Source organism: Entelurus aequoreus, linkage group LG09, assembly GCF_033978785.1.
Source record: "Entelurus aequoreus isolate RoL-2023_Sb linkage group LG09, RoL_Eaeq_v1.1, whole genome shotgun sequence".
Classification (NCBI taxonomy): Eukaryota; Metazoa; Chordata; class Actinopteri; order Syngnathiformes; family Syngnathidae; genus Entelurus; species Entelurus aequoreus.
The window spans coordinates 56,552,944-56,578,339 of record NC_084739.1 but is presented as its reverse complement, the minus strand read 5'-3'; the positions used below and the strand labels follow the sequence as shown (position 1 = coordinate 56,578,339).

Genomic DNA, 25,396 nt, shown 5'->3' with positions numbered 1-25,396 from the left:
TTACAAGTATCCACATTTTGTCCCTTTGAAAGTATTACATTAGTGGTCATGTAGATTGTGTCTGTACGACTGCCCCAACAAGAAGCACTTACTGTTTCTGAACATCAAGTCAATGCTCAGGTTGGGTCAATGAAACAGACGTGGACTGAGGACCGGTTATTATCTTTATGAGGTACTCAAGAACACTACCCCAACAAGAAGCACTTACTGCAGTAAAAATCAAGTCAGCGCTTTTGTTTGGGAAGTATTGGTGAACAATTCAGAGCATTAAACACAATTGCATAAGTTGTAAGAGTCCACACCCGAAACAACCCCAAAGAGAAGCACTTATGGACTGCCCAAGCATCAGCGTCTCTATTTGAGGTGATTTCAAGGGGATATTTCCAACAATTTTTTATTACAATTATCGACAATTTGTCCCTTTGAACGTATTACATTAGTGGTCATGTAGATTGTGTCTGTACGACTGCCCCAACAAGAAGCACTTACTGTTTCTGAACATCAAGTCAATGCTCAGGTTGGGTCAATGAAACAGACGTGGACTGAGGACCGGTTATTTTCTTGATGAGGTACTCAAGAACACTACCCCAACAAAAAGCACTTACTGTAGTAAAAATCAAGTTAGCGCTTTTGTTTGGGAAGTATTGGTGAACAATTCAGAGCATTAAACACAAGGGCAAATGTTTTGTGAGAGTCCACACCCGAAACAACCCCAAAGAGAAGCACTTATGAACTGCCCAAGCATCAGCGTCTCTGTTTAAGGTGATTTCAAGGTGACGTTTCTAACAATTTTCAATTACAAGTATAAACAATTTGTCACTTTGAAGGTATTACATTAGTGGTCATGTAGATTGTGTCTGTACGACTGCCCCAACAAGAAGCACTTACTGTTTCTGAACATCAAGTCAATGCTCAGGTTGGGTCAATGAAACAGACGTGGACTGAGGACTGGTTATTTTCTTGATGAGGTACTCAAGAACACTACCCCAACAAAAAGCACTTGAATGAATGAACGATCTTTTTTGTCATTGTGCATGTACAGGTACAGGTCCAACGAAATTTAGATTGCTTCCCTGAGGTGCTTTGCATTTTTTTTTTAAAAAAGGAAACCACACAATATACAAAAACAACACAATATACACAATATGCAATATACAATGTGGCCTAAGACCACTCTAAGAGGCAATGTAAAAGAAAACGAGACAGTAAAAAGTATAAAGTGACTAGAGAGGAGTAATGCTGAATCCCAGTGTGCTAAGGGGGTGAGAGTCAGCATTTCCTACCTCCTATGCTGTGCAGGCTTTTTATTGTGGATTAATTGTGTGAATAAATATGATAAATATTGTCCAGTTGGCATGTAATCGCTGATTGCACAGTCCCGGATCGTGATTGACCGGTGGCTTCCTCATGTTGCACGTGAGGGAGTTTTTTTTGTTTGTTTGTTTGTTTTTTTACAATTTAGCTGCGTTTAGTGCAGTTATGGCCCGGGGGTAGAAACTGTTCCTGGGTGTATTTGTGCGGGTTCGCATGGTTCTGAAACGTCTGCCGGAAGACAGCCGATCGAAGTGGCTGTTGCCGGGGTGGGACGGGTCCTTGAGTATGTTGGCTGCCTTCTTCAGGCAGCGGGAGTTATACAGTTCTTCCAGGGAGGGGAGGAGGCACCCGATGATTTTTTGGGCTGAGTTGACGACCCTCTGGAGAGCTTTCCTCTCTGCTGCTGTGCAGCTGCAGAACCATACGCAGAAGCAGTATGTGAGGATGCTCTCCACAGAACAGCGGTAGAAGGACACCAGCAGATCCTGTCTCAGGTGGAGATTCCTGAGTACTCTCAAGAAGTAGAGCCTCTGCTGTGCCCTCTTGACGATGGTCGTGGTGTTGGTCCTCCAGGACAGGTCCTCATCCAGGTGAACTCCCAGGAAGCGTAGGGATGAGACTCTTTCCACACAGCCCCCGTCGATGTACAGGGGCTGTATGGTAGTTTTTCTCTTCCTGCTGTCCAAGATCACTTCCTGGGTCTTGAGCTGGTTCAGCTTCAGGTTGTTCACCCTGCTCAACACTGCCAGCTGCTCCACCTCGTCCCGGTATGCCGTCTCGTCGACCCCAGAGATGCAGCCCACCACCGTTGTGTCATCGGCAAACTTTATGATGTGGTTGCCGGGGTGGGTGGCTGTGAAGTCGTGGGTGTAGAGTGAGTAGAGCAGGGGGCTCAGCACGCAGCCCTGAGGTGAGCCGGTGCTGAGGCTGAGGGCTGTGGAGGTGTGGGTACCCATCCTCACCCTCTGATGGCGGTCAGTCAGGAAGTCTTTAATCCAGAGACAGGTGGGGTTGGATATTCCGAGGTCTGCTAGCAGCCGTACATAGCCCCCCCATGTGGGACATGGCGGAGTGGAGAGCCGTAGCGATGGCGTCCTCCGTAGACCTGTTGGCTCGGTAGGCAAACTGGTGGGGGTCCAATGCGGGCGGTAGGGATGAGAGAATGTGGGTCCGGACCAGTTTCTCGAAACACTTCATTGTGATGGAAGTGAGTGCCACTGGCCGGTAGTCGTTCAGACAGCTGACAGTGTTTTTCTTTTTTGGGACCGGGATGATGGTGGAGGTTTTCAGGCAGGATGGGACGGTGGCCTGGGACAGGGACCGGTTGAAGATGTCGGTGAGGACACCAGCCAGCTGATCAGCGCAGTCTCTCAGCACCCGTCCGGAGACGCCGTCCGGTCCCGCAGCCTTCCTCGGGTTCACGGCTTTCAGTGTGCGTCTGACCTCGTGCTCCGTCACTGAAAGGGTGAGGCTGCTGTGGTCTGCCGAGTGAGGTGTGACTGCTGATTGAGGTGTGGCTGTTGGGTGAGGTGTTGCTACTGAGTGAAGTGTGATTGCTTCCGATGGTGTTACCTCAAAGCGGGCGTAGAAGGAGTTCAGCTCCTCTGCCAGCCGGGGGTCTCCCCTGCTGGCCGGGAGGTTGCTGGGCCTGTAGTTGGTCATGTGCTGGACCCCCTGCCATACCCTCCTGGAGTCGTTGCTTTGGAAGCAGTCCTCACTCTTCGTTTTGTAGTCCTCCTTAGCCTCCCTGATACCACGCTTCAGGCTGGCTCTGGCAGTGCTGTAGAGCTCCCCGCCGCCAGATCTGAACGCGGTGTCCCTCTCCCTCAGCAGCCTCTGCACCTCTCTCGTCATCCATGGCTTTGTGTTGGAATAGACTCGGACGCGCTTATCCACAGTAACAGAGTCTGTGCAGTGTTTTATGTAGCCCAGTACTCCTGATGTGTATTTCTCCAGGTCCTCGTCTTCAAAGACCTCCCACGCAGTGGTGTCAAAGCAGTCTTGCAGCTTTTCAGTGGCACCTTCAGGCCAGGTATTGATGGTCTTTGTTGTGGTGGGAGCACTTAACCGGGTGGGGGTGTATGCTGGGATGAGTAGCAGGGATATGTGGTCTGACTGGCCCATGTGTGCTAAAGGTTTAGCTCTGTAGCCAAGTTTAATATTGGAGTAAACCTTGTCCAGTGTGTTTTTGCCTCTTGTGGCACATTTTACATGCTGGTGTAGTTTGGGGAGCACTACCTTCAGGTTAGCATGGTTAAAGTCTCCTACGATGATATGAGCAGCCTCCGGATACATGCTTTGTTGCTGGTTGATTGTATCATGCAGCTGACCTAGCGCCGTGCTAGCATTAGCATCTGGCGCTATGTACACTGCGGTTAGCAACACAGCATTGTATTCCCTCGGCAGGTAAAAGGGCCGACATTTAATAGTCAGATATTCTAAATTAGGGGAACAGTGGCTACTCACAATGCTTGTGTGTGTTCCCCATGTGTCCTTTGTGAATATTAATAGTCCTCCTCCACGCGATTTCCCTGTAGCCTCTTTTGTCCTGTCCAGGCGGTGTAGAGTGTAGCCTGTTAGCTCGATAGCTAGGTCTGGGATGGATGAATGGAGCCAGGTTTCTGTGACTATTAGCACGCAGCTATTCCTCACGGTGGTGTTCGTTGCTACCTGTAGCCTCAGTTCGTCCATCTTGTTTGCAAGAAATATACTCGGCAGTGGTGGTTTGTTCGGTCGTTGTCTTAGCCTCTCCAGCAGACCAGCTCTGCAGCCTCGTTTCTGTTTACGTTCTCGACGCCGCCTGCGGCGCTTTGTTCCGGGTATGATGTACCATGGAGATCCGGGTTGTCTCGCAATTTCTTCCGGGATGTTGTTTACACGGATAAACTCAGCCGTGACGGTGCTTTCTCCGGGAGATCCGACTTCTATGAGATCCTGCCTGGTGTAGACATTTGCCCGACAGGATGTAAAAAGTAAAATAACAAAGACGTACATAAATAACATAAAAAAGCACCGAACGGGAGAGCGTTGAGCCTCTGCGACTAGTCGCGACGCCATCTTGCCATATACTTACTGCAGTAAAAATCAAGTCAGCGCTTTTGTTTGGGAAGTATTGGTGAACAATTCAGAGCATTAAACACAAGGGCAAATGTTTTGTGAGAGTCCACACCCGAAACAACCCCAAAGAGAAGCACTTATGAACTGCCCAAGCATCAGCGTCTCTGTTTGAGGTGATTTCAAGGTGAAGTTTCTAACAGTTTTCAATTACAAGTATCAACAATTTGTCCCTTTGAAAGTATTACATTAGTGGTCATGTAGATTGTGTCTGTACGACTGCCCCAACAAGAAGCACTTACTGTTTCTGAACATCAAGTCAATGCTCAGGTTGGGTCAATGAAACAGACGTGGACTGAGGACTGGTTATTTTCTTGATGAGATACTCAAGAACACTACCCCAACAAGAAGCACTTACTGCAGTAAAAATCAAGTCAGCGCTTTTGTTTGGGAAGTATTGGTGAACAATTCAGAGCATTAAACACAAGGGCAAATTTTTTGTGAGAGTCCACACCCGAAACAACCCCAAAGAGAAGCACTTATGGACTGCCCAAGCATCAGCGTCTCTGTTTGAGTTGATTTCAAGGGAATATTTCGAACAATTTTTCATTACATTTATCGACAATTTATCCCTTTGAAAGTATTACATTAGTGGTCATGTAGATTGTGTCTGTACGACTGCCCCAACAAGAAGCACTTACTGTTTCTGAACATCAAGTCAATGCTCAGGTTGGGTCAGTAAAATTCTAGTCAGCGCCTTTGTTTGGGAAGTATTGGTCATGTAGAGCATTAAACACAAGGGCATATAACTTATGTGAGTCCACAACAGAAACTACCCCGAAGAAAACACTTATGAATTACCAAAGTATCAGTGTCTATTTAGGGGGATTTTAATGTGATGTTCAAAACAAAGTTAATAGGAATTTATTAATTCAACAAGGTTACCCCAACAAATAGTACTTACCGTATTTTCCACACCATAAGGCGCCCCGTGTTATTAGCCGCACGTTTAATGAACGGCATATTTCAAAACTTTGTTTACCTATTAGCCGCCCCGTGCTATTAGCCGCACCTACGCTACGCTAAAGGGAATGTCAACAAAACAGTCAGATAGGTCAGTCAAACTTTAATAATATATCACAAACCAGCGTTCTAACAACTCTGTTCACTCCCAAAATGTAATGTGCAAATGTGCAATCACAAAAATAGTAACACTCAAAATAGTGCAGAGCAATAGCAACATCAATAACTCAACGTTGCTCATACGTTAGTGTCACACAACACACAAAATAAACATTTAAAGCTCAATTTCTGAAGTTATTACTCATCTACAAATCCCTCGAATTCTTCTTCGGTGTGCTTCACTTGTTTTTTGACACCATCGATGATGTGGACGCGCATGCAGTCATAGATCAACAGGGACGGCGCTGCGTGAAAAAAGTCACCCGGTGTCTTCGCGTAAACGTCTATCAACCACTCGCTCATCTTTTCTTCATCATCCATCCCTTCGAGTTAGCTTTTATGATGACGCCGGCTGGAAAGTTCTCTTTTGGCAAAGTCTTCCTTTTGAATATCCCCGTGGGCGGAAGTTTCTGGCCGTTAGCATGGCTAGCTAGAACCACAGTAGGACGACTTCTCATTCCCTGTGGTGCGAATATTCACCGTACGTGCTCCTGTTGTATCCACAGTGCGGTTCACATGAATATCAAAAGTCAGTGGAACCTTGTACGCGTGTCTCTTAGTAGGAGACATTTTGTTGTCTTTACAGAAACACACAAATGAAATTAAATATCCGCGAGCTTCTTCTTCTACCGGGCGGGTGCTCACCTTGGCGGTTGCTTACAGTAGAATAAGAAGCGCTTCCTCTTCTATGGGGGCGGTTGCTTACCGTAGAAGAAGAAGCGCTTCCTCTTTTACGGGGAAAAAAGATGGCGGCTGTTTACCGTAGTTGCGAGACCTAAACCTTATGAAAATAAATATGAATATTAATCCATATATAAGGCGCACCGGGTTATTAGCCGCACTGTCTGCTTTTGACAAAAATTGTGGTTTTTAGGTGCGGCTTATGGTGCGGAAAATACGGTACTCTCTACAAAGACAAGTCAGTGCTGATGTTTAGGTAGTCTGACTGGCAAACCATCACATTTTGCTTGTCTGAAATCAAGACAGATCAAAAATAATTTCAGGTATCATTAAACTGTCTCTAAAGTTTTTCAGCAGTCAGTTGAAAAACATCAGTGTTCATGCAGAATATGTATGTACAAATACCCCAACAAGAAGCACTTACCGTTGCTGAACATCAAGTCAATGCTCAGGTTGAGTCAATGAAACAGACGAGGACTGGGAGTCGTCCATTTATTTCCCATAAGCGCATGGATGAGTCCTCCCTCTTACTTCTGTCTTGTGAGACGGCAAAGTGCTACCGAGTGGAACAAATCTCCTTTTAAATGTTTTTTCCATTTAAACTTGACTCCACCTTCTTTGTCAAGTAGTTTCAATTGGTTTGGAATGGTGTAACATTTTCTACATCCCCCTTCTCCATTTTTGGACAACAACCTACAATTCTATAGGTAATTCCCGGGTGTTAACGACCGATGAAAATGTGGTTGTTTTCCTATGAATAGACACATTTCCACCGAGCTGCTCTGGCCAGATTTGCATTAGCAGTATAATTTTGAAAGTATTACATTAGTGGTCATGTAGCATATGTCTGTACGACTACCCCAACAAGAAGCACTTACTGTTTCTGAACAACAAGACAATGCACAGGTTGGGTCAATGAAACAGACGTGGACTGTGGATTGTTATTTTCTTGACGAAGTACTCAAAAGCACTACCCCAACAAAAAGCACTTACTGCAGTAAAAATCAAGTCAGCGCTTTTGTTTGGGAAGTATTGGTGAACAATTCAGAGCATTAAACACAAGGGCAAATGTTTTGTGAGAGTCCACACCCGAAACAACCCCAAAGAGAAGCACTTATGGACTGCCCAAGCATCAGCGTCTCTGTTTGAGGTGATTTCAAGGGGACATTTCGAACAATTTTTCATTACATTTATCGACAATTTATCCCTTTGAAAGTATTACATTAGTGGTCATGTAGATTGTGTCTGTACGACTGCCCCAACAAGAAGCACTTACTGTTTCTGAACATCAAGTCAATGCTCAGGTTGGGTCAATGAAACAGACGTGGAATGAGGACTGGTTATTTTCTTGATGAGGTACTCAAGAACACTACCCCAACAAGAAGCACTTACTGCAGTAAAAAACAAGTCAGCGCCTTTGTTTGGGAAGTATTGGTGAACAATCCAGATTATTAAACACAAGGGCAAATGTTTTGTGAGAGTCCACACCCGAAACAACCCCAAAGAGAAGCACTTATGAACTGCCCAAGCATCAGCGTCTCTGTTTGAGTTGATTTCAAGGTGACGTTTCCAACAATTTATCCCTTTGAAAGTATTACATTGGTGGTCGTGTAGATTGTGTCTATACGACTGCCCCAACAAGAAGCACTTACTGTTTCTGAACATCAAGTCAATGCTCAGGTTGGGTCAATGAAACAGACGTGGACTGAGGACCGGTTATTATCTTTATGAGGTACTCAAGAACACTACCCCAACAAGAAGCACTTACTGCAGTAAAATTCTAGTCAGCGCCTTTGTTTGGGAAGTATTGGTCATGTAGAGCATTAAACACAAGGGCATATAACTTATGTGAGTCCACAACAGAAACTACCCCGAAGAAAACACTTATGAATTACCAAAGTATCAGTGTCTATTTAGGGGGATTTTAATGTGATGTTCAAAACAAAGTTAATAGAAATTTATTAATTCAACAAGGTTACCCCAACAAATAGTACTTACTCTCTACAAAGACAAGTCAGTGCTGATGTTTAGGTAGTCTGACTGGCAAACCATCACATTTTGCTTGTCTGAAATCAAGACAGATCAAAAATAATTTCAGGTATCATTAAACTATCTCTAAAGTTTTTCAGCAGTCAGTTGAAAAACATCAGTGTTCATGCAGAATATGTATGTACAAATACCCCAACAAGAAGCACTTACCGTTGCTGAACATCAAGTCAACGCTCAGGTTGAGTCAATGAAACAGACAAGGACTGGGAGTCGTCTATTTATTTCCCATAAGCGCATGGATGAGTCCTCCCTCTTACTTCTGTCTTGTGAGACGGCAAAGTGCTACCGAGTGGAACAAATCTCCTTTTAAATGTTTTTTCCATTTAAACTTGACTCCACCTTCTTTGTCAAGTAGTTTCAATTGGTTTGGAATGGTGTAACATTTTCTACATCCCCCTTCTCCATTTTTGGACAACAACCATCAATTCTATAGGTAATTCCCGGGTGTTAACGACCGATGAAAATGTGGTTGTTTTCCTATGAATAGACACATTTCCACCGAGCTGCTCTGGCCAGATTTGCATTAGCAGTATAATTTTGAAAGTATTACCTTAGTGGTCATGTAGCATGTGTCTGTACGACTACCCCAACAAGAAGCACTTACTGTTTCTGAACAACAAGACAATGCACAGGTTGGGTCAATGAAACAGACGTGGAATGAGGACTGGTTATTTTCTTGATGAGGTACTCAAGAACACTACCCCAACAAGAAGCACTTACTGCAGTAAAAACAAGTCAGCGCCTTTGTTTGGGAAGTATTGGTGAACAATCCAGATTATTAAACACAAGGGCAAATGTTTTGTGAGAGTACACACCCGAAACAACCCCAAAGAGAAGCACTTATGAACTGCCCAAGCATCAGCGTCTCTGTTTGAGGTGATTTCAAGGGGATATTTCCAACAATTTTTTATTACAATTATCGACAATTTGTCCCTTTGAAAGTATTACATTAGTGGTCATGTAGATTGTGTCTGTACGACTGCCCCAACAAGAAGAACTTACTGCTTCTGAACATCAAGTCAATGCTCAGGTTGGGTCAATGAAACAGACGTGGACTGTGGGTTATTTTCTTGATGAGGTACTCAAGAACACTACCCCAACAAAAAGCACTTACTTGCAGTAAAAATCAAGTCAGCGCTTTAAAATCAAGTCAGCGCTTTTGTTTGGGAAGTATTGGTGAACAATTCAGAGCATTAAACACAAGGGCAAATGTTTTGTGAGAGTCCACACCCGAAACAACCCCAAAGAGAAGCACTTATGAACTGCCCAAGCATCAGCGTCTCTGTTTGAGGTGATTTCAAGGTGACGTTTCCAACAATTTTCAATTACAAGTATCAACATTTTGTCCCATTGAAAGTATTACATTTGTGGTCATGTAGATTGTGTCTGTACGACTGCCCCAACAAGAAGCACTTACTGTTTCTGAACATCAAGTCAATGCTCAGGTTGGGTCAATGAAACAGCGGAGACCCCGGACTGTTGAACGACTGAAGCTTTACATAAAACAAGAATGGGAAAGAATTCCACTTTCAAAGCTTCAACAATTAGTTTCCTCAGTTCCCAATCGTTTGAGTGTTGTTAAAAGAAAAGGTGATGTAACACAGTGGTGAACATGCCCTTTCCCAACTACTTTGGCACGTGTTGCAGCCATGAAATTCTAAGTTAATTATTATTTGCAAAAAAAAAAAAGAAGTTTATGAGTTTGAACATCAAATATCTTGTCTTTGTAGTGCATTCAAATGGACAGCCTATATGGGCATATGGGTTGAAAAGGATTTGCAAATCATTGTATTCCATTTATATTTACATCTAACACAATTTCCCAACTCATATGGAAACGGGGTTTGTAACTTTCAGCGTGCACTGGAATGTACCAGATGCAATAAAGTGCTATGTTAACAACATATATTCTAAATAAAAAAACAAAGGTAATCAAAAAATGCAATTATAAAATGATATTGCTGAATGCACAATTCGACTAATACCTTTTATTCTTGAAAGTCCATAGATGTTGACAAGCACACGTAGGACCAAGCTGCAACACGATCGGCTCCTTTCTCACAGCTATTTCTGCGCAACTTCCAGTCTGCATGTCCTTTCTCGACGTACTAATTATAAACGCAAAACAGTGGCTACAGACAATTTCAGCCTTGATTAATCACAACACGTGCTAAATGATTGTATTTACAGTATTGTGGGCGTTTTGATGATGAGCATATATTCTGCATATTCATGAAAACAGACACGCTAAAGGGATTGCGCTCCTTATTTGCAATCCTCTGCGCACAACCTTAGTAGATCAGCTTTGCGTGTGCTATCAAGTTTGCACATGTTTTAGAACATGCTAACCTTTAGTAGATCAGGCGCAGAGTTGAACCTCCTACCTGCACCTACCCCCATGATCTTCTAATCTGGTTGTTTATTTTGACTACAGTGACAATAGAGTGTCCATATCTGTACAAATCTTTCATCTTTTCTTCCATTTCTAAAAAGTTTAAAATGATGTATTGTTTTTAGTCGCCGAAAGAAGGATGAAAGAACATTTAAGAAAATTCAATATACAGTATACGTCTTTTTATTACCACAGAAGGTTATGTGATTGTCGTGGTTTGTCTGTTAGTTTGGCTTTCGGGATGATCAAGACCATTTCTACTAATTTACCTCAAATATAATGTTACGAAGCTCAACTTCTTTGTGTGTGTATGATAGCAGCCCACCTCCAGCCACAGAGACAAAAGACAACATTCACACTCACATTCACACACTAGGGCCAATTTTTAGTGTTGCCAATCAACCTATCCCCAGGTGCATGTTTTTGGAGGTGGGAGGAAGCCGGAGTACCCAGAGGGAACCCACGCAGTCACGGGGAGAACATGCAAACTCCACACAGAAAGATCCCGAGCCCGGGATTGAACCCAGGACTACTCAGGACCTTCGTATTGTGAGGCACATGCACTAACCACCGTGCTGCCCTAGTAGGGATGCAACTAACGATTATTTTGATAGTCGATTAGTCACCTAATATCTTAACGATTAGTCGACTGATCAGATAAAGCGTACACATATTTAATAGCTCTAATTTTTCCATCGACTTCTAAATGCAGCTTAAGTTATTTTAGGCATGTGCTTACAACAAAGATGACTAATACATTCATAAATATTTATTTTTACTGTAACTATGCTGCTCATTCAGCTGTTACAAAAATTTAAATGCCTAAAAAAATGTTGTCCATTAAAAATAAACAATTAACCTTGGTTATGTATTTAAAAAACAGTTGAAATAGCAGCAATGAAAACAAAGAACAAAACACTAAATCTAACATCCTCAAAAAGAAAATAATTTTGTGATGTTTAAAAACCTGCACACTGGTATATTGACTATTGGTTAACTCTTGGCAGTTTTAGTTCTCTCGTGGACTCAATGTGTAGAATGACATCTTTGATTAATTATTAAAATGTTGGCTATTTAATAGATTGTGTTTAATCTTATGATGCCTCCACATTGGTGCCTGTCTTTCTCTCTGTGAGTGTGTTTGTTAAATTGCCTTTTTTTTTTACGGCATTGCAATTTGACGCTGCTTTAAAATGTACTTGAATTAATGTAGACAAAGTTTAACTGGCTGACTTTGGCTAAAATGATAGTAAAAGTTATTTTCACACAATTTCGCCTCACTCTTGTTAGCTAGCTAGCAAGGTAGAAGCCAACACTCTTACCAAGGTTGAGACTGCATCCTCCCTCCAAATGTCCGACATCATGTCTCCGCTTTAAATGATCGCGTATCACAGATGTACTGCCATAAAAACAAGGTCCGCTTCATGTTTTTAACAAGAGTAAAAGAAAATATCCTCAAACTTTACATGTTATCACTGGCGTTGATTTTCTGGTGACCCACTAACGCCCGGAAAAACATGAGTGATACATTGCGACTATTGCTGACAAATGTAATTATCGGCGACAAATTTTATTGGAATTTTGCCTATTGTTCACAATCATTTTAAGAGACAAGAAGACAATTTTTTTCTTTTTTCGTTTTAGAACATATAAAAATCGTCATGTTCCAGTTGGCTAGCAATACAGCTAATGGGAGCAATCAATTCTACTTCTAAATCACTTTAAAAATGCATTCAAAAACTGACAACGATACTTTAAATTACGTTCCTGTATAATAACCGAACTGTAGCGACATTGTTATTGTGAGAGCAAACACAGAGGTACTCTTTTTATATCAAAGTAACACATTGGCGTGCTACGGTATTAGCCGTAAAAGCTAACGACAGCAAGAGATGAGCTAGTTTCTACGTCAACGCGAAACACGTTTGAGTTTGTGATGCACAACACGGCGATACGACACCAATTAGTCCTAGATGAAAAACATGAACGATCATATTACAGTATCTGTAAAGTATTAGCCCACATTTCATGTTTTGTTTGTACACAGCTGAGCTCGCCAGAGAGCGTATGTACTGTAGTTCTAATAACATGCATGACGTGCTGCGTGTATCATGATCGATATTAAAGTGACTCACTCGATAGACAGTTGTTGGTCTGGTCCAGCTGGCCCGGGACGTTTCCTGTTGATTTGGGGTAAGCACGCCATTTATGTCCAAATAGCTTGTCTCCAAATTCTACATTTGCAGCTTCGAGTGACTTTCACCTCACTCTCTCGGCTTCCGTCTGCTCCAACGTTTCACCTTTTTCTTTGTGCTCACTCCTAGAAGCAGAAGTTCATCCTCAGTATGTTTAGCTTCAAAAAGATGAGGTTGTGAATCCTCATCTGTCCAAAATGAGTTGTCTTCGTGTTTGTTTACGGAAATAAGAACACAAGTTGTTGCCAGAAGTCAGACGTGCGCTGTTATGGAAACAGAAATCAATGCGCGGAAGAAATACAGCCCGGTAATCATTCAAATGATCAAAATACTGTAAATATTGTACATATTACATAATGTTACGAAGGTGTTTGTTACTACATTATATATAGACTTGCAGTGTGTATATAAAACATTGCTGGAGGGTATTGAATTTGTTTTAGAGGCTTTGAAGGCTACAGTTACTCCCATCAGCCACTTATTTTAATCGTTTATCATCTTTAAAATCGTAAAAAAAAAAACAGACGTGTGTGTTCTTGTCTCATAATGATTGTGAATGATAGGCAAAATTCTAAAAAAAAGTGTGGTTCCCCTTCAAGGCATTTTTGTGTCCATGTATGAAGCAGAAAACGTCAACATTCTACACCAGGGGTGGCAAACTCACTTTAGGTCGGCGGCCACATGGAGAAAAATCTACTCCCAAGTGGGCCGGACTGGTAAAATCACGGCATGATAACTTAAAAATAAAGACAACTTCAGATTGCTTTCTTTGTTTAAAAATAGAACAAGCACATTCTAAAAATGTACAAATCATACTGTTGTTGTTGTTTTTTTACACTTACATGTTGCGTTTAATAGTATTCTACCTTTATTTGTCCTTATTTATACTTTCTGAATGAACTATGTGATAATGTTTATCGATCAACGATGTACATTTTCAATCTGTCAAGATAAAAGAATAATATATATATTTTTTTATATTGGTTTTCTATTCATTTATTTTTTGTTTTTATTCAGTCATTGGTGGAGCATAATATTGTTTTTAATATTGTTTTTAATATTGTTTTTAACATGGCTGTGCAGCACTTTGGAAATATTCTTGTTGTGTAAATGTGCTATATAAATAAAGTGGATTGGATTGAATTGGATAATATCAAAATCAAAGTACAGGATGTTATTTATGTAGTTTGCTCATTTTCCTCGACTGGTGCGCTAACATCATGTGGTTTTTTTTACATATACATATACCATATACATCATTTACAAAGATATAAATAATTGCTATTGCGACATATAGTGGACACATTTAGAACAGCAGTTTCTTTCATTGAAAAATTTCGGCTCATTTTTATACTTAGCAAACTCATCCCGTGGGCCGGATAAAACCTGTTCGCGGGCCTGATCCGTCCCACGAGCCCTGCATCTGACACCCCTGTTCTACACGGAGATGCGACGAGGAACAAGTGATCACATTTTGGGAATTAACCGTCTGGATTAAGGCCTTTTTATTGATTTTTTTTTTTTTTACAATTGGGAGGTAGCGCTTGGCGGAGGTCTGCACACTCGAGTGTTTTCCTCGTTTTATTTGCTTCTTATATTTTTGGTTTAAAAAGGTCGCTGGGAGCAAGTTGAAAACTTAGACTTAGACAAACTTTAATGATCCACAAGGGATATTGTTACACACAGTAGCTCAGTTACAAAGGATGGAAAGGATAATGCAGGTTTAAATTAGACTAAAAATGTACCATAGTAGCAATATAAAATATAACATATGTAATATTTACATATTATATATACAGTATATGATATATACTGATATATTATATTTTTGTATAATATATACAATATATAACAATTACAATGTACAATATTACAGTATATGTAACAGCTGCAGCATAAAATAGATCAGTGTTTTTCAACCTTTTTTGAGCAAAGGCCCATTTTTTGTGTTGAAAAAATCCGGAGGCACACAACCAGCAGAAATCAGAAAAAAACTAAACTCAGTTGACAGTAAAAAGTAATTGTCACAATTGTTGGATATAACTTTAAACCATAACCAAGCATGCATCAATATAGCTCTTGTCTCAAAGTAGGTGTACTGTCACGACCTGTCACATCACGCCGTGACTTATTTTGAGTTTTTTGCTGTTTTCTTGTGTGTAGTGTTTTAGTCTTTGTCTTGCACTCCTATTTTGGTGGCTTTTCCTCTTTTGTTGGTATTTTCCTGTAGCAGTTTCATGTCTTTCTTTGAGCGATATATCCCGCATCTACTTTGTTTTAGCAATCAAGAATATTTTGGTTGTTTTTATCCTTCTTTGTGGGGACATTGTTGATTGTCATGTCATGTTCGGGTGTACTTTGTGGACGCCGTCTTTGCTCCACAGTAAGTCTTTGCTGTCGTCCAGCATTCTGTTTTTGTTTACTTTGTAGCCAGTTCAGTTTTAGTTTCGTTCTGCATAGCCTTCCCTAAGCTTCAATGCCTTTTCTTAGGGCCACTCACCTTTTGTTTATTTTTGGTTAAAGCATTAAACACTTTTTTACCTGCACAATGCCTCCCACTGTTCCCGTCATCTACAAAGCAATTAGCTACCGGCTGCCACCTACTGATACGGAAGAGTATTACATGGTTACTCTGCCGAGGTCTAGACAGCACCGACACTCAACAACAACACATCATTTGCAGATTATAATTACTGGTTTGCAAAACAATATTTTTAACCCAAATAGGTGAAAATAGGTAATCTCCCACGACACACCAGACTGGAACTCACGGCACAATGGTTGCAAAACACTGAAATAGAGAGTAGATCCAGCCCCTTTTAAGAACATACGAACAAAACATATTGTTTCATGACATCAATTGTTAGAATATTTTGGTACGATAATTTTTTGGATTTGTATTTTTTTTTAAATTACAACTCAATTTTGTTTACAAATATTTTTTGGTTGGCAATTTTGTTTTGTTTGATACCATAAAAAAATACATATTAATTTTGTAATAATTACTGTTTGAAACTGTTGTCATGGTGACTGCACATCGCTGATAACGATGTTCTTCACCTTTTGTATGTTCTTGAACAGACCTGGGCAAATTAAGGCCCGGGGGCCACATGCGGCCCGTTAAACTTTTCAATCTGGCCCGCCGGACATTCCCAAATAATTTTTTTAGATCTTTAAGATAGAAAGTGTAGCTGCCATTATGATGTGCAGTGATGTTTTCTAATGACAGTAAGTCTTGAACTATACAAAGTATTTCAATGGTTGGAATCTGTGTTTATGGATGATATACTAGTTACTATGGTAATCTAATTAGTTACTATGGTAATCTACGTCACAGCAGCTCAGACGAGGCACCAAGCAGTGTGGGCGGGAAGCGTTTCCACAGACGCGGAAGGAGATTTTCACAACAAACTTCTAAAGCTTAGTGATGTATCAGATATATCAGAATGTAGGTGGGTTTATTTTGTACCTTCCGCGTTCATATTTCACTGTTTGTTGCATTTTTGTTGCGTTTCAGTTGATTGTAAAATATGTCGATCGAAAAAGGGTGTGACGGTCATATTTTGTCAATATTCAGTGTTTTATCCTTCATAGAAAAATGTAAAATTCCATGACGTATTTTTAAGGCGGTCTGTCATAACGTTTTTAGCATTCAATCAGACATTATTGTGAGCTTTTATATTAGTGTTCCTAAAAATAGATATACCGGCCCCCAGACACATTTTTTCCTCTAAATGTGGCCCCCGAGTCAAAATAATTGCCCGGGCTGTTCTTGAGGTTCTTCTTGTGTTCTGTGCACGCCCCCTTTGTGACGTCACTTCTGGAGGCTGGGCCACTGCTCCATCAAGAAACTTTCCCGGAGTTCTGGAGCTCCTCGGACGGACCGCGGCAGAACCTCCTCGCTAAGACCAGACGCTACAAGGTTGCGAGAGGGACTGTAAAGGACGCGGACATGCTGTGGACCGTACTTGTACTTGTCATTAGTTGTCTGGTGTCACCGCCGTGTGTGTCCGCGCAGACACGCACACGCAGCGCTGTCAGGAAGCTCTACGTACTTCAGCCCGGGTCGGGTCCGGGACCGGGGTTTCTTGGTCCCGGTCCCGGGCCGAGCTCGACGGGGGCGACCCGCGGGATGTTAGTCGGTTCGGTTTCACGGCGTCACGCCGCGTCTTACAACGTGGAACTCGGCCAGGAGGTTCGCGCCCGCCGGACGGAGACGCAAGCCTCGACATCCCAGGAGTCCATTGTTCGACACACCGAACCGAACCAACACAAGCAGATCCTCAAGCAGTTTGGGTGAGAGAGAAATACATCCATCAAATTCACCTTTTCTTTCATCCCTTTATGCTCTTAAGTATCAACATTTGTAATTTTATGAAATATTGTCTGTCATTATTTTATTAAATTCAGCTTATATACATATAAAGGTAAATCACGTGTGTCCAAAGTGCGGCCCGGGGGCCACTTTACGGTCTGCAGCTCATTCTTTTTTTTGGTCCTCAACTAGGGATATACAGTATGGCCTAAAATGTTATTGCGATCTATATTTCAGGCTCCTGCGATATCAATATATAACACAATTAGAGATGTCCGATAATGGCTTTTTTGCCGATATCCGATATTCCGATATTGTCGAACTCTTAATTACCGATTCCGATATCAACCGATACCGGTATATACAGTCGTGGAATTAACACATTATTATGCCTAATTTTGTTGTGGCGCCCCGCTGGATGCATTAAACAATGTAACAAGGTTTTCCAAAATAAATCAACTCAAGTTATGGAAAAAAATGCCAACATGGCACTGCCATATTTATTATTGAAATCACAAAGTGCATTATTTTTTTTTAACATGCCTCGAAACATCAGCTTGGAATTTGGGACATGCTCTCCCTGAAAGAGCATGAAGAGGGTTGGGGGGTAGCGGGGGGTGTATATTGTAGCGTCCCGGAAGAGTTAGTGCTGCAAGGGGTTCTGGGTATTTGTTCTGTTGTGTTTATGTTGTGTTATTGTGCGGATGTTCTCCCGAAATGTGTTTGTCATTCTTGTTTGGTGTGGGTTCACAGTGTGGCGCATATTTCTAACAGTGTTAAAGTTGTTTATACGGACACCCTCGTGGTGTTGACCAAGTATGCCTTGCATTCACTTGTGTGTGTGAAAAGTTGTAGATATTACGTGACTGGGCCGCAAAGGCAGTGCCTTTAAGGTTAATTGGCGCTCTGTGCTTCTCCCTACGTTCCGTGTACACAGCGGCGTTTTAAAAATTCATACATTTTACTTTTTGAAACCGATACCGATAATTTTGAAACCGATACCGATAATTTCCGATATTACATTTTAAAGCATTTATCGGCCGATAATATCGGCAGTCCGATATTATCGGACATCTCTAAACACAATACATTATTTGGCATATAAAGGATAATAGAACCATTTCAAAACAGATTACAAATTCTAATATGGCTGCTAAGGTATTTTGTAAAAATTGCTTAACTTCCGGTTGTATTATTTTCTCAGCATCAAGGGTTGGAATTGGGGGTTAAATCACCAAAATGATTCCTGAGCGTGGCCACCGCTGCTGCTCACTGCTCCCCTCACTTCCCAGGGGGTGGAACAAGGGGATGGGTCAAATGCAGAGGGTAATTTCACCACGCCTAGCGTGTGTGTGACTATCAGTGGTACTTTAACTTTAATTTACTGTTAATGTCTGGTTGCTTCCTGTTGTAACATGGTTTTATCGACACTTCTGTTAAAATGCTATAAACACGAATTCTTCTGTTTTTTTCAATACTTTTTACATTTCAAACGAGTTTACAGATTTGGGTGTCCATCCAACTCCAAGGGGCAGTATTGGTCATACCAATGCTGATATTGATGATTCAAACTTTCAGGATCATTGAATGATTATAATAATAATAAAAAAAAAACACAAGATGCCGGTGTAACAATATCAATTAAATATTCAAATAATTATCCTTGTTTTTTCTGTTATCATCCTTGTCCTCCTATGTTCAGGGACTTATTTCCTAAGTTTGTACACAATAACAACAATGACAAAAGATTTTGTCTTGAGAGAGAAATACATCCATCAAATTCACCTTTTCCTTCATCCCTTTATGCTCTTATGTATCAACATTTGTAATAATATGAAATATTGTCTGACATTATTTTATGACGTTCATCTAATTTACATCTGGAGGTAAATCACTTGTGTCCAAAGTGCGGCCCAGGGGCCACATTACTGTCTGCAGCTTTTTTAATTTTTTATTGGTCCTCAACAAGGGCCTAAATTTTTTTTTAGATCTATATTTCAGGCTCCTGCGATATCAATATATAACACAATATATTATTTGGCATATAAAGGATAATAGAACCATTTCAAAACAGATTACAAATTCTAATATGGCTGCTAAGGTATTTGGTAAAAATTGCTTAACTTCCGGTTGTATTATTTTTTCAGCATCAAGGGTTGGAATTGGGGGTTAAATCGGATAAAATTGCCATGGTATTAAAAGGATTAAATAAGCTCTGCTTCTTCCTACTCCTTTAAAATATAGCTGCTGAGGTATGAGGTAAAAATTGCTTAACTTCCGGTTGAATTATTTTCTCAAAACTGTTACTGATCTACTTGTTAATTTACTGTTAATATCGGGTTGCTTTCTGTTGTAACATGGTTCTATCTACACTTCTGTTAAAATGCAATAAACACAAATTCTTCTTTTTTTTCAATACTTTTTTCGTTTTGAACAAGATTACGGATTTGGGTGTCTATCCAACTCCAAGGAGTTACAGGGGCAGTATTGGTCATACCAATGCTGATATTGATAATTCAAACTTTCAGGATCATTGAATGATTACATTTTTGATCATGATCATAATAAGAAAAAAAACACAAGATGGTAGTGTAACAATATCAATTAAATATTCAAATGATTATTCTTGTTTATTTCTGTTATTATCCTTGTCTCTATGTCCAGGGACTTATTTCCTAAGTTTGTACACAATAACAACAATGACAAAAGATTTTGTCATAATAAAGAATATCGATCTTATCATTGTCGTGTCTATATAGTGATATTACACTTTGTATAGTTACTCTCGTTACTTGTATCGATCCGCTCACCTCTGTTTACTTTGAGAAGCTCTCGCTTAGTGGTCAGTAGGGCTGGGCGATATGGACGAAAAAGTATATTTTGATATATTTTTACTTAAACTGGATATTCGATATATATCTCGATATATTTTTGGGTGAAAATATACATAAAAGATATTTGTTTTTGAGCGATATTCAGTGAAATTTAAGTGAATGACAAGTGTACTGTAAACAGTCAGTGGCACTTTTATTAACCCAGTTAGTCAAGATGGGTATTAACAGCACAGAAAATAAACTGTTTAAGTAGTACAGAATTATATAACATAAATAAAATAGAAAAATATTATTTCTATGTAAAATAAATAACATAGGTGTGCAAAAAATACAACATGTATCAAACTCAGATAAAAAAATAAATTTGCAGGCAGGCACTTTGTGATTTCCCTTACTGGTTCGATGACCTGCCCTATCTTGCCTCTGATTGGCCTGACCCTAACCAATCGTGACTCATCATAGTAAACAACCAACCAATCATGGATGTTCTTATACGTGCAAGCACTGTCTTGGAAGGAGGAAGGGGAGGGGTTTAGTAGCCCATGGAGGGGGAGCGGGGGAGAACAAGGAACACAACAAATAGGCAGCGTTTGGTAATTTTAACGTGAAATAAATTATATCGATGTTACGATATTTTCTTAATTCCTATCTTGTTTAAAAATATATCGATATATCTTACAAACTCGATATATCACTCGGCCCTAGTGGTTAGCATGGCTTATCGTATCCTTCTGTGATGAGTAGTGCAGCATGTTTAGCTATTCCTCGTCCTCCTGTGATAATGATATTTGTAAGAAACATACTTTTTTTTTGCCACTATCGAGTCGAGGATTACTGACTTAGAGGCGGCTTTGCACTGTGGAGGGACGTTAGCCGCTAGCAACGTTATCAAGCAACGTTATCATGGACGCCCCCGCTTATTTCAGCAAGACAATGCCAAGCCACATTCTGCACGTGTTACAACAGCGTAACTTCGTAGTAAAAGAGTGCGGGTACTAGACTGGCCTGCCTGTAGTCCAGACCTGTCTCCCATTGAAAATGTGTGGCGCATTATGAAGTGTAAAATACCACAATGGAGATCCCGGACTGTTGAACAATTTAAGCTGTACATCAAGCAAGAATGGGAAATCATTCCACCTGAAAAGCTTAAAAAATTGGTCTCCTCAGTTCCCAAACGTTTACTGAGTGTTGTTAAAAGGAAAGGCCATGTAACACAGTGGTAAAAATGCCCCTGTGCCATCTTTTTTGCAATGTGTTGCTGCCATTAAATTCCAAGTTAATTTGCCCAAAAAAATGTTGTTTCTCAGTTCGAACATTGAATATCTTGTCTTTGCAGTCTATTCAATTGAATATAAGGATTTGCAAATAATTTTATTCTGTTTTTGTTTACGACGTCAATAATCGATAATTGATTTTTTAAATTGTAAATAAAGTAATGAATATAAATAAATAATAAATGGGTTATACTTGTATAGTGCTTTTCTACCTTCAAGGTACTCAAAGCGCTTTGACAGTATTTCCACATTCACCCATTCACACACAAATTCACACACTGATGGCGGGAGCTGCCATGCAAGGCGCTAGCCAGCAGCCATCAGGAGCAAGGGTGAAGTGTCTTGCCCAAGGACACAACGGACGTGACTAGGATGGTAGAAGGTGGGGATTGAACCCCAGTAACCAGCAACCCTCCGATTGCTGACACAGCCACTCTACCAACTTCGCCACGCCGTCCCCATTAATGAAGACAATTCTAAAATTTGTGTGACTGCAGCGAGCCACCTTACTGAGAGATCCGACCAGCTCCTTTATTATTGGGCACTTATGGTCCAGTTTTGCACACATTTTCATTAATTTAATAAATGTGGACATTAATTTAACTCTTTCCTATTCCAAATGAATAGTTATTTTTAAAGTTGCAAGTGAAAAACGCTTATTTAGTGAAACGAAAACAAATGTAAAACTGCATCAATATACATGAATTAAAGATGCATCAATAATCGGTTTTTAATTGAATCGTAGCTCCTGAATTGTAATCGTAATTGAATTGTGAGGTGCCCAAAGATTCCCACTTTGAATGGACACTCCAAAATTGGCATGGTGGGCTCTGCCACCTTCTCTGTGCGCTATGACTCCAGAGCCCTCCCAACATTCCCATTCCAGGCATCTTGACACGGTGCTAACCTGCTGGGCTTTGACCTCTTCTGTGCGCTGGGCTTCTCCATTACGGACAATGCAAGCTCCATCATACTGACTGTGTCCACACCCTGGCTGCACCACGGACCATCAGGCACTAACGGCCCTCCTGATGATGACTTGCTCTCCAGAGCCACACCTAGCACCGTGCCAAACGGCACTCTGACCCCTCGGAGCCGGACCTGGTCCTCATGCTACACGCACCCCTTCAAGCAGATGTGTCACCGCAGGAGCTCCAAGCTGCGTCAGCACAGGACCCTGTGTACACATAGCTACATTTGTTCATCCGAGAGGGCTGGCCAGTAAAAGTGCCAGAGGACCCTGCACCTTTCCATCGCGTCAAGGGCGATCTCTCCTGTTAAAAATATGTCTATGTGGCACGGGCGCTGTGCACTGTGGTGCCCTACGCCTCGAGGACACAAGTCCTGGCTATGTTGCACGAGGGCCATCTGGGCATCGTCAGGGTCAAGTAACGCTGTAGGGGTCTGGTCTGGTGGCCAGGCATCGACAGAGACCTGGAGGCTCTGGTAAAGGACTGTACAGCATGCCTCACCAGTGGCAAGACTGGCTCACCCCCGTCTCCACCTTAGCAGCCTCTACCCTGGCCGTCAAGACAATGGTCACACGTCCAGCTTGACATCTGCGAGGAGCTCCACGGCCTCCCTCAGCACCAATGCTTCCTCCTTGTCGTCTATGACCTCCATTCTAAGTAGTCTGAGGTGGAGCACGCCGGCTCAGTCACCACCAATGCGGTCACAGACTTTCTTTCCTCTTTCTTCTCCTGCCTGATGTCATCACCACTGACAATGATCACCAATTAATCCCGGCCAATTTTGCTACCTTTTTAAAGGAGTCAAGCACATTAGGACCGCCTTATATCACCCTCAGGCCAACAGGGGTGTGGAGCGGTTCAACCAGGCCCTTAAGAATGGCATCAGAATGCACTTGGCGGATGGCCTTCCACTTTCCTCGGCACTGCAGAGCACACTTACTTTAAAGGGCGACAACGCATGCCACAACAGGCAGTTCTCTAGCCCTCCTGTTGCTCGGCCATGAGTTGCAGCTTCCCCAAGACCACCTGCGCCCTCCTAAGGTAGATAATCCAGTGGTGACATCCGCTATGGGTGACAGAGTAGCCGGGCAACAATGCTGCATGAAGCAGCATTTTGATCAGAAGCACTGTGCAAGACACCCTGCGCTTGCTGTGTTGGACTGTGTCCAACCTTCCCCAAAAGCTGCTCTCCTTTTAGTTCTGGATCGCCAAACAACTGGGATCAGCCAACTTTTGCCTTGCTGACGGCTCACATTTACACGCCAGCCGCCTGAGACGAGTGTTGCTGCCGTCCACTTCAGATCAGGCAGTGGACCCGCAACACACTGATGGCGACTGGGGTTGCCCTGTTGCACAGTTGCCTGAGCCACCAGGCTTACCTGACACAGGTATGCAGGATGACCCTGTGCAGCCTGGGACTTGTCCTGTCAAGGCCCGCCAAAGACCTCTCTACTTGGAGGACTATGTTACAGACTTAAACCTCTTTTTTACCAACACTGGTTACGGTAACAAAGAAAATTAGTGTAATATCTAATCTAACTGCTTGGATATATAATTATTTCTTTTTCTTCTTATATTTTAACAATATTATTATTATTTTGCTAACTAAAACCACTTGAAAATGTATCATATCTTGCAAGAAATGTGTACACATGTTCATCATAACAGGAAAACTGAATATCCTCGCATAGAATGGCGTCCATTTGGGTTGTCAGGTCCAATTTGTGGGGGTAATTGGACTGGTTCTATTATTTTCTTTGATTTTTTTTGTGCGATGTTCTCATCCGGGACATGTTTATTTTGTCTGTAGAATGTGTTGTGGGCAAATACAAATGTACAGAGGGCCAAAAATGGTATGTAGGTAGTTCAGACAGGGGAATTAAGTGTGCCATCTTTGAAAATCGACCACATTAAGAATGAAACAGTTGCCCAATGAAGTCCAATGTACTGTGGGACTATTGTGGTGATGGAATGGGTAGTGGGTGAAGAAGACAGGCTAGAGGACAATGAAAGGCCTTGCCTCTGGCACAGATAAATCAGGCGTTGACAAAGTCCTTGACATCTCTTCCTATCGGTAGCCACCAAAAGCTCTGCGAGACCAAGAACAAAGTGCGCCTTAAGCCAGGATGACAAGACATTTTAGATGCGTGTCCCCACTGCAGGACTTCAGACCTCAGGTCATTGGGGATGAACATCTTGCCTACAGGAATGTTGTCTCGGACCTCGGTCTTGGTAGAAACATTGGCTACCCTTCTCTCCACCTTCCATTGGAGTGCTTCGATCACTAGAGCCACAGGTTTAATGGTCTCCAGAGTGGTCTCCTCAGCGAACAGACCGTAGATTCTGTTGAGCCCATCAGTCTTGGTGTTGCGGGAGTCGGGTCTGTAGGTAATCGAGAAGTTGAAGCTTTACTAAACATTTGTTGCTTTAGTAAACATTTGTCTTAGCAAAGACAAGGTGGTCTCGGCTTCTAGGGTCCACCTGAAATGTATTTTAGTGGATGTGAGCCTAATCAAAGTTCCGGCTTTGCTGCTAAAGTTGCGAATGAATCACCTATAGATGTTAGCAAAACTGAAGAACCTTTGCAAGCTTCCTGACCACTGCCTGGATCTTGGCAGGATGGGGTTTGAGATAGCCCCTGTCCACGATGCACCCGATGGCGAATTCAATATGCACTTCTCAGCTCTGACTCTGATTCTCCAATAATGGCTGTAAGACGAGACAGACGTTGCAGACATGTTCAGGCGGGAAGTTTCTCCCGTTGTTCTCGCTGCATGGGAGGAGGCAGGAAGATGTGGCCCTAAAAAGGCGACCTCTCAGCACCTCTCTGGAGCCCGTTGCGGTTGTCCCATGGAGCTGGGTAAGCGCTATTAATGTGCGATACCACTGATTTTCTTTCCGATCCAGCAAAATTCAGGCTGGTATCGGCAATACCGATCCGTCACCGATACTACGTGTAAACATACTTAATGTGTCTGTGTCTGGTAATATTTAAAAAGTAGTCTATTTCAAGTGTTGCTGCTCTTCGGGAATTATCTTCAAACACAAAAAAAAATCACAGGGAAAAACAATAATGGCGTTATTCTGCACTGAATGTTATCTTCTTCAAATTCAATTTTGGATGTAGTGTCTCCA

General features: G+C 41.8%; 1 protein-coding gene across 6 annotated transcripts in view; it reads left to right on the top strand.

The window, feature by feature from the left end:
• The first annotated feature begins 16,700 nt into the window (after positions 1 to 16,700).
• The window catches only part of ltbp1 (latent transforming growth factor beta binding protein 1), a 318,864-nt gene continuing 310,168 nt past the window's right edge, over positions 16,701 to 25,396 (top strand). For all 6 annotated transcript variants that reach the window (XM_062058983.1, XM_062058978.1, XM_062058981.1 and 3 more), the window contains exon 1: positions 16,701 to 17,163. In XM_062058983.1, coding sequence (XP_061914967.1) covers positions 16,820 to 17,163 — 344 coding nt within the window. In that variant the 5' untranslated portion in view covers positions 16,701 to 16,819. The remainder of the gene's footprint in view (positions 17,164 to 25,396) is intronic.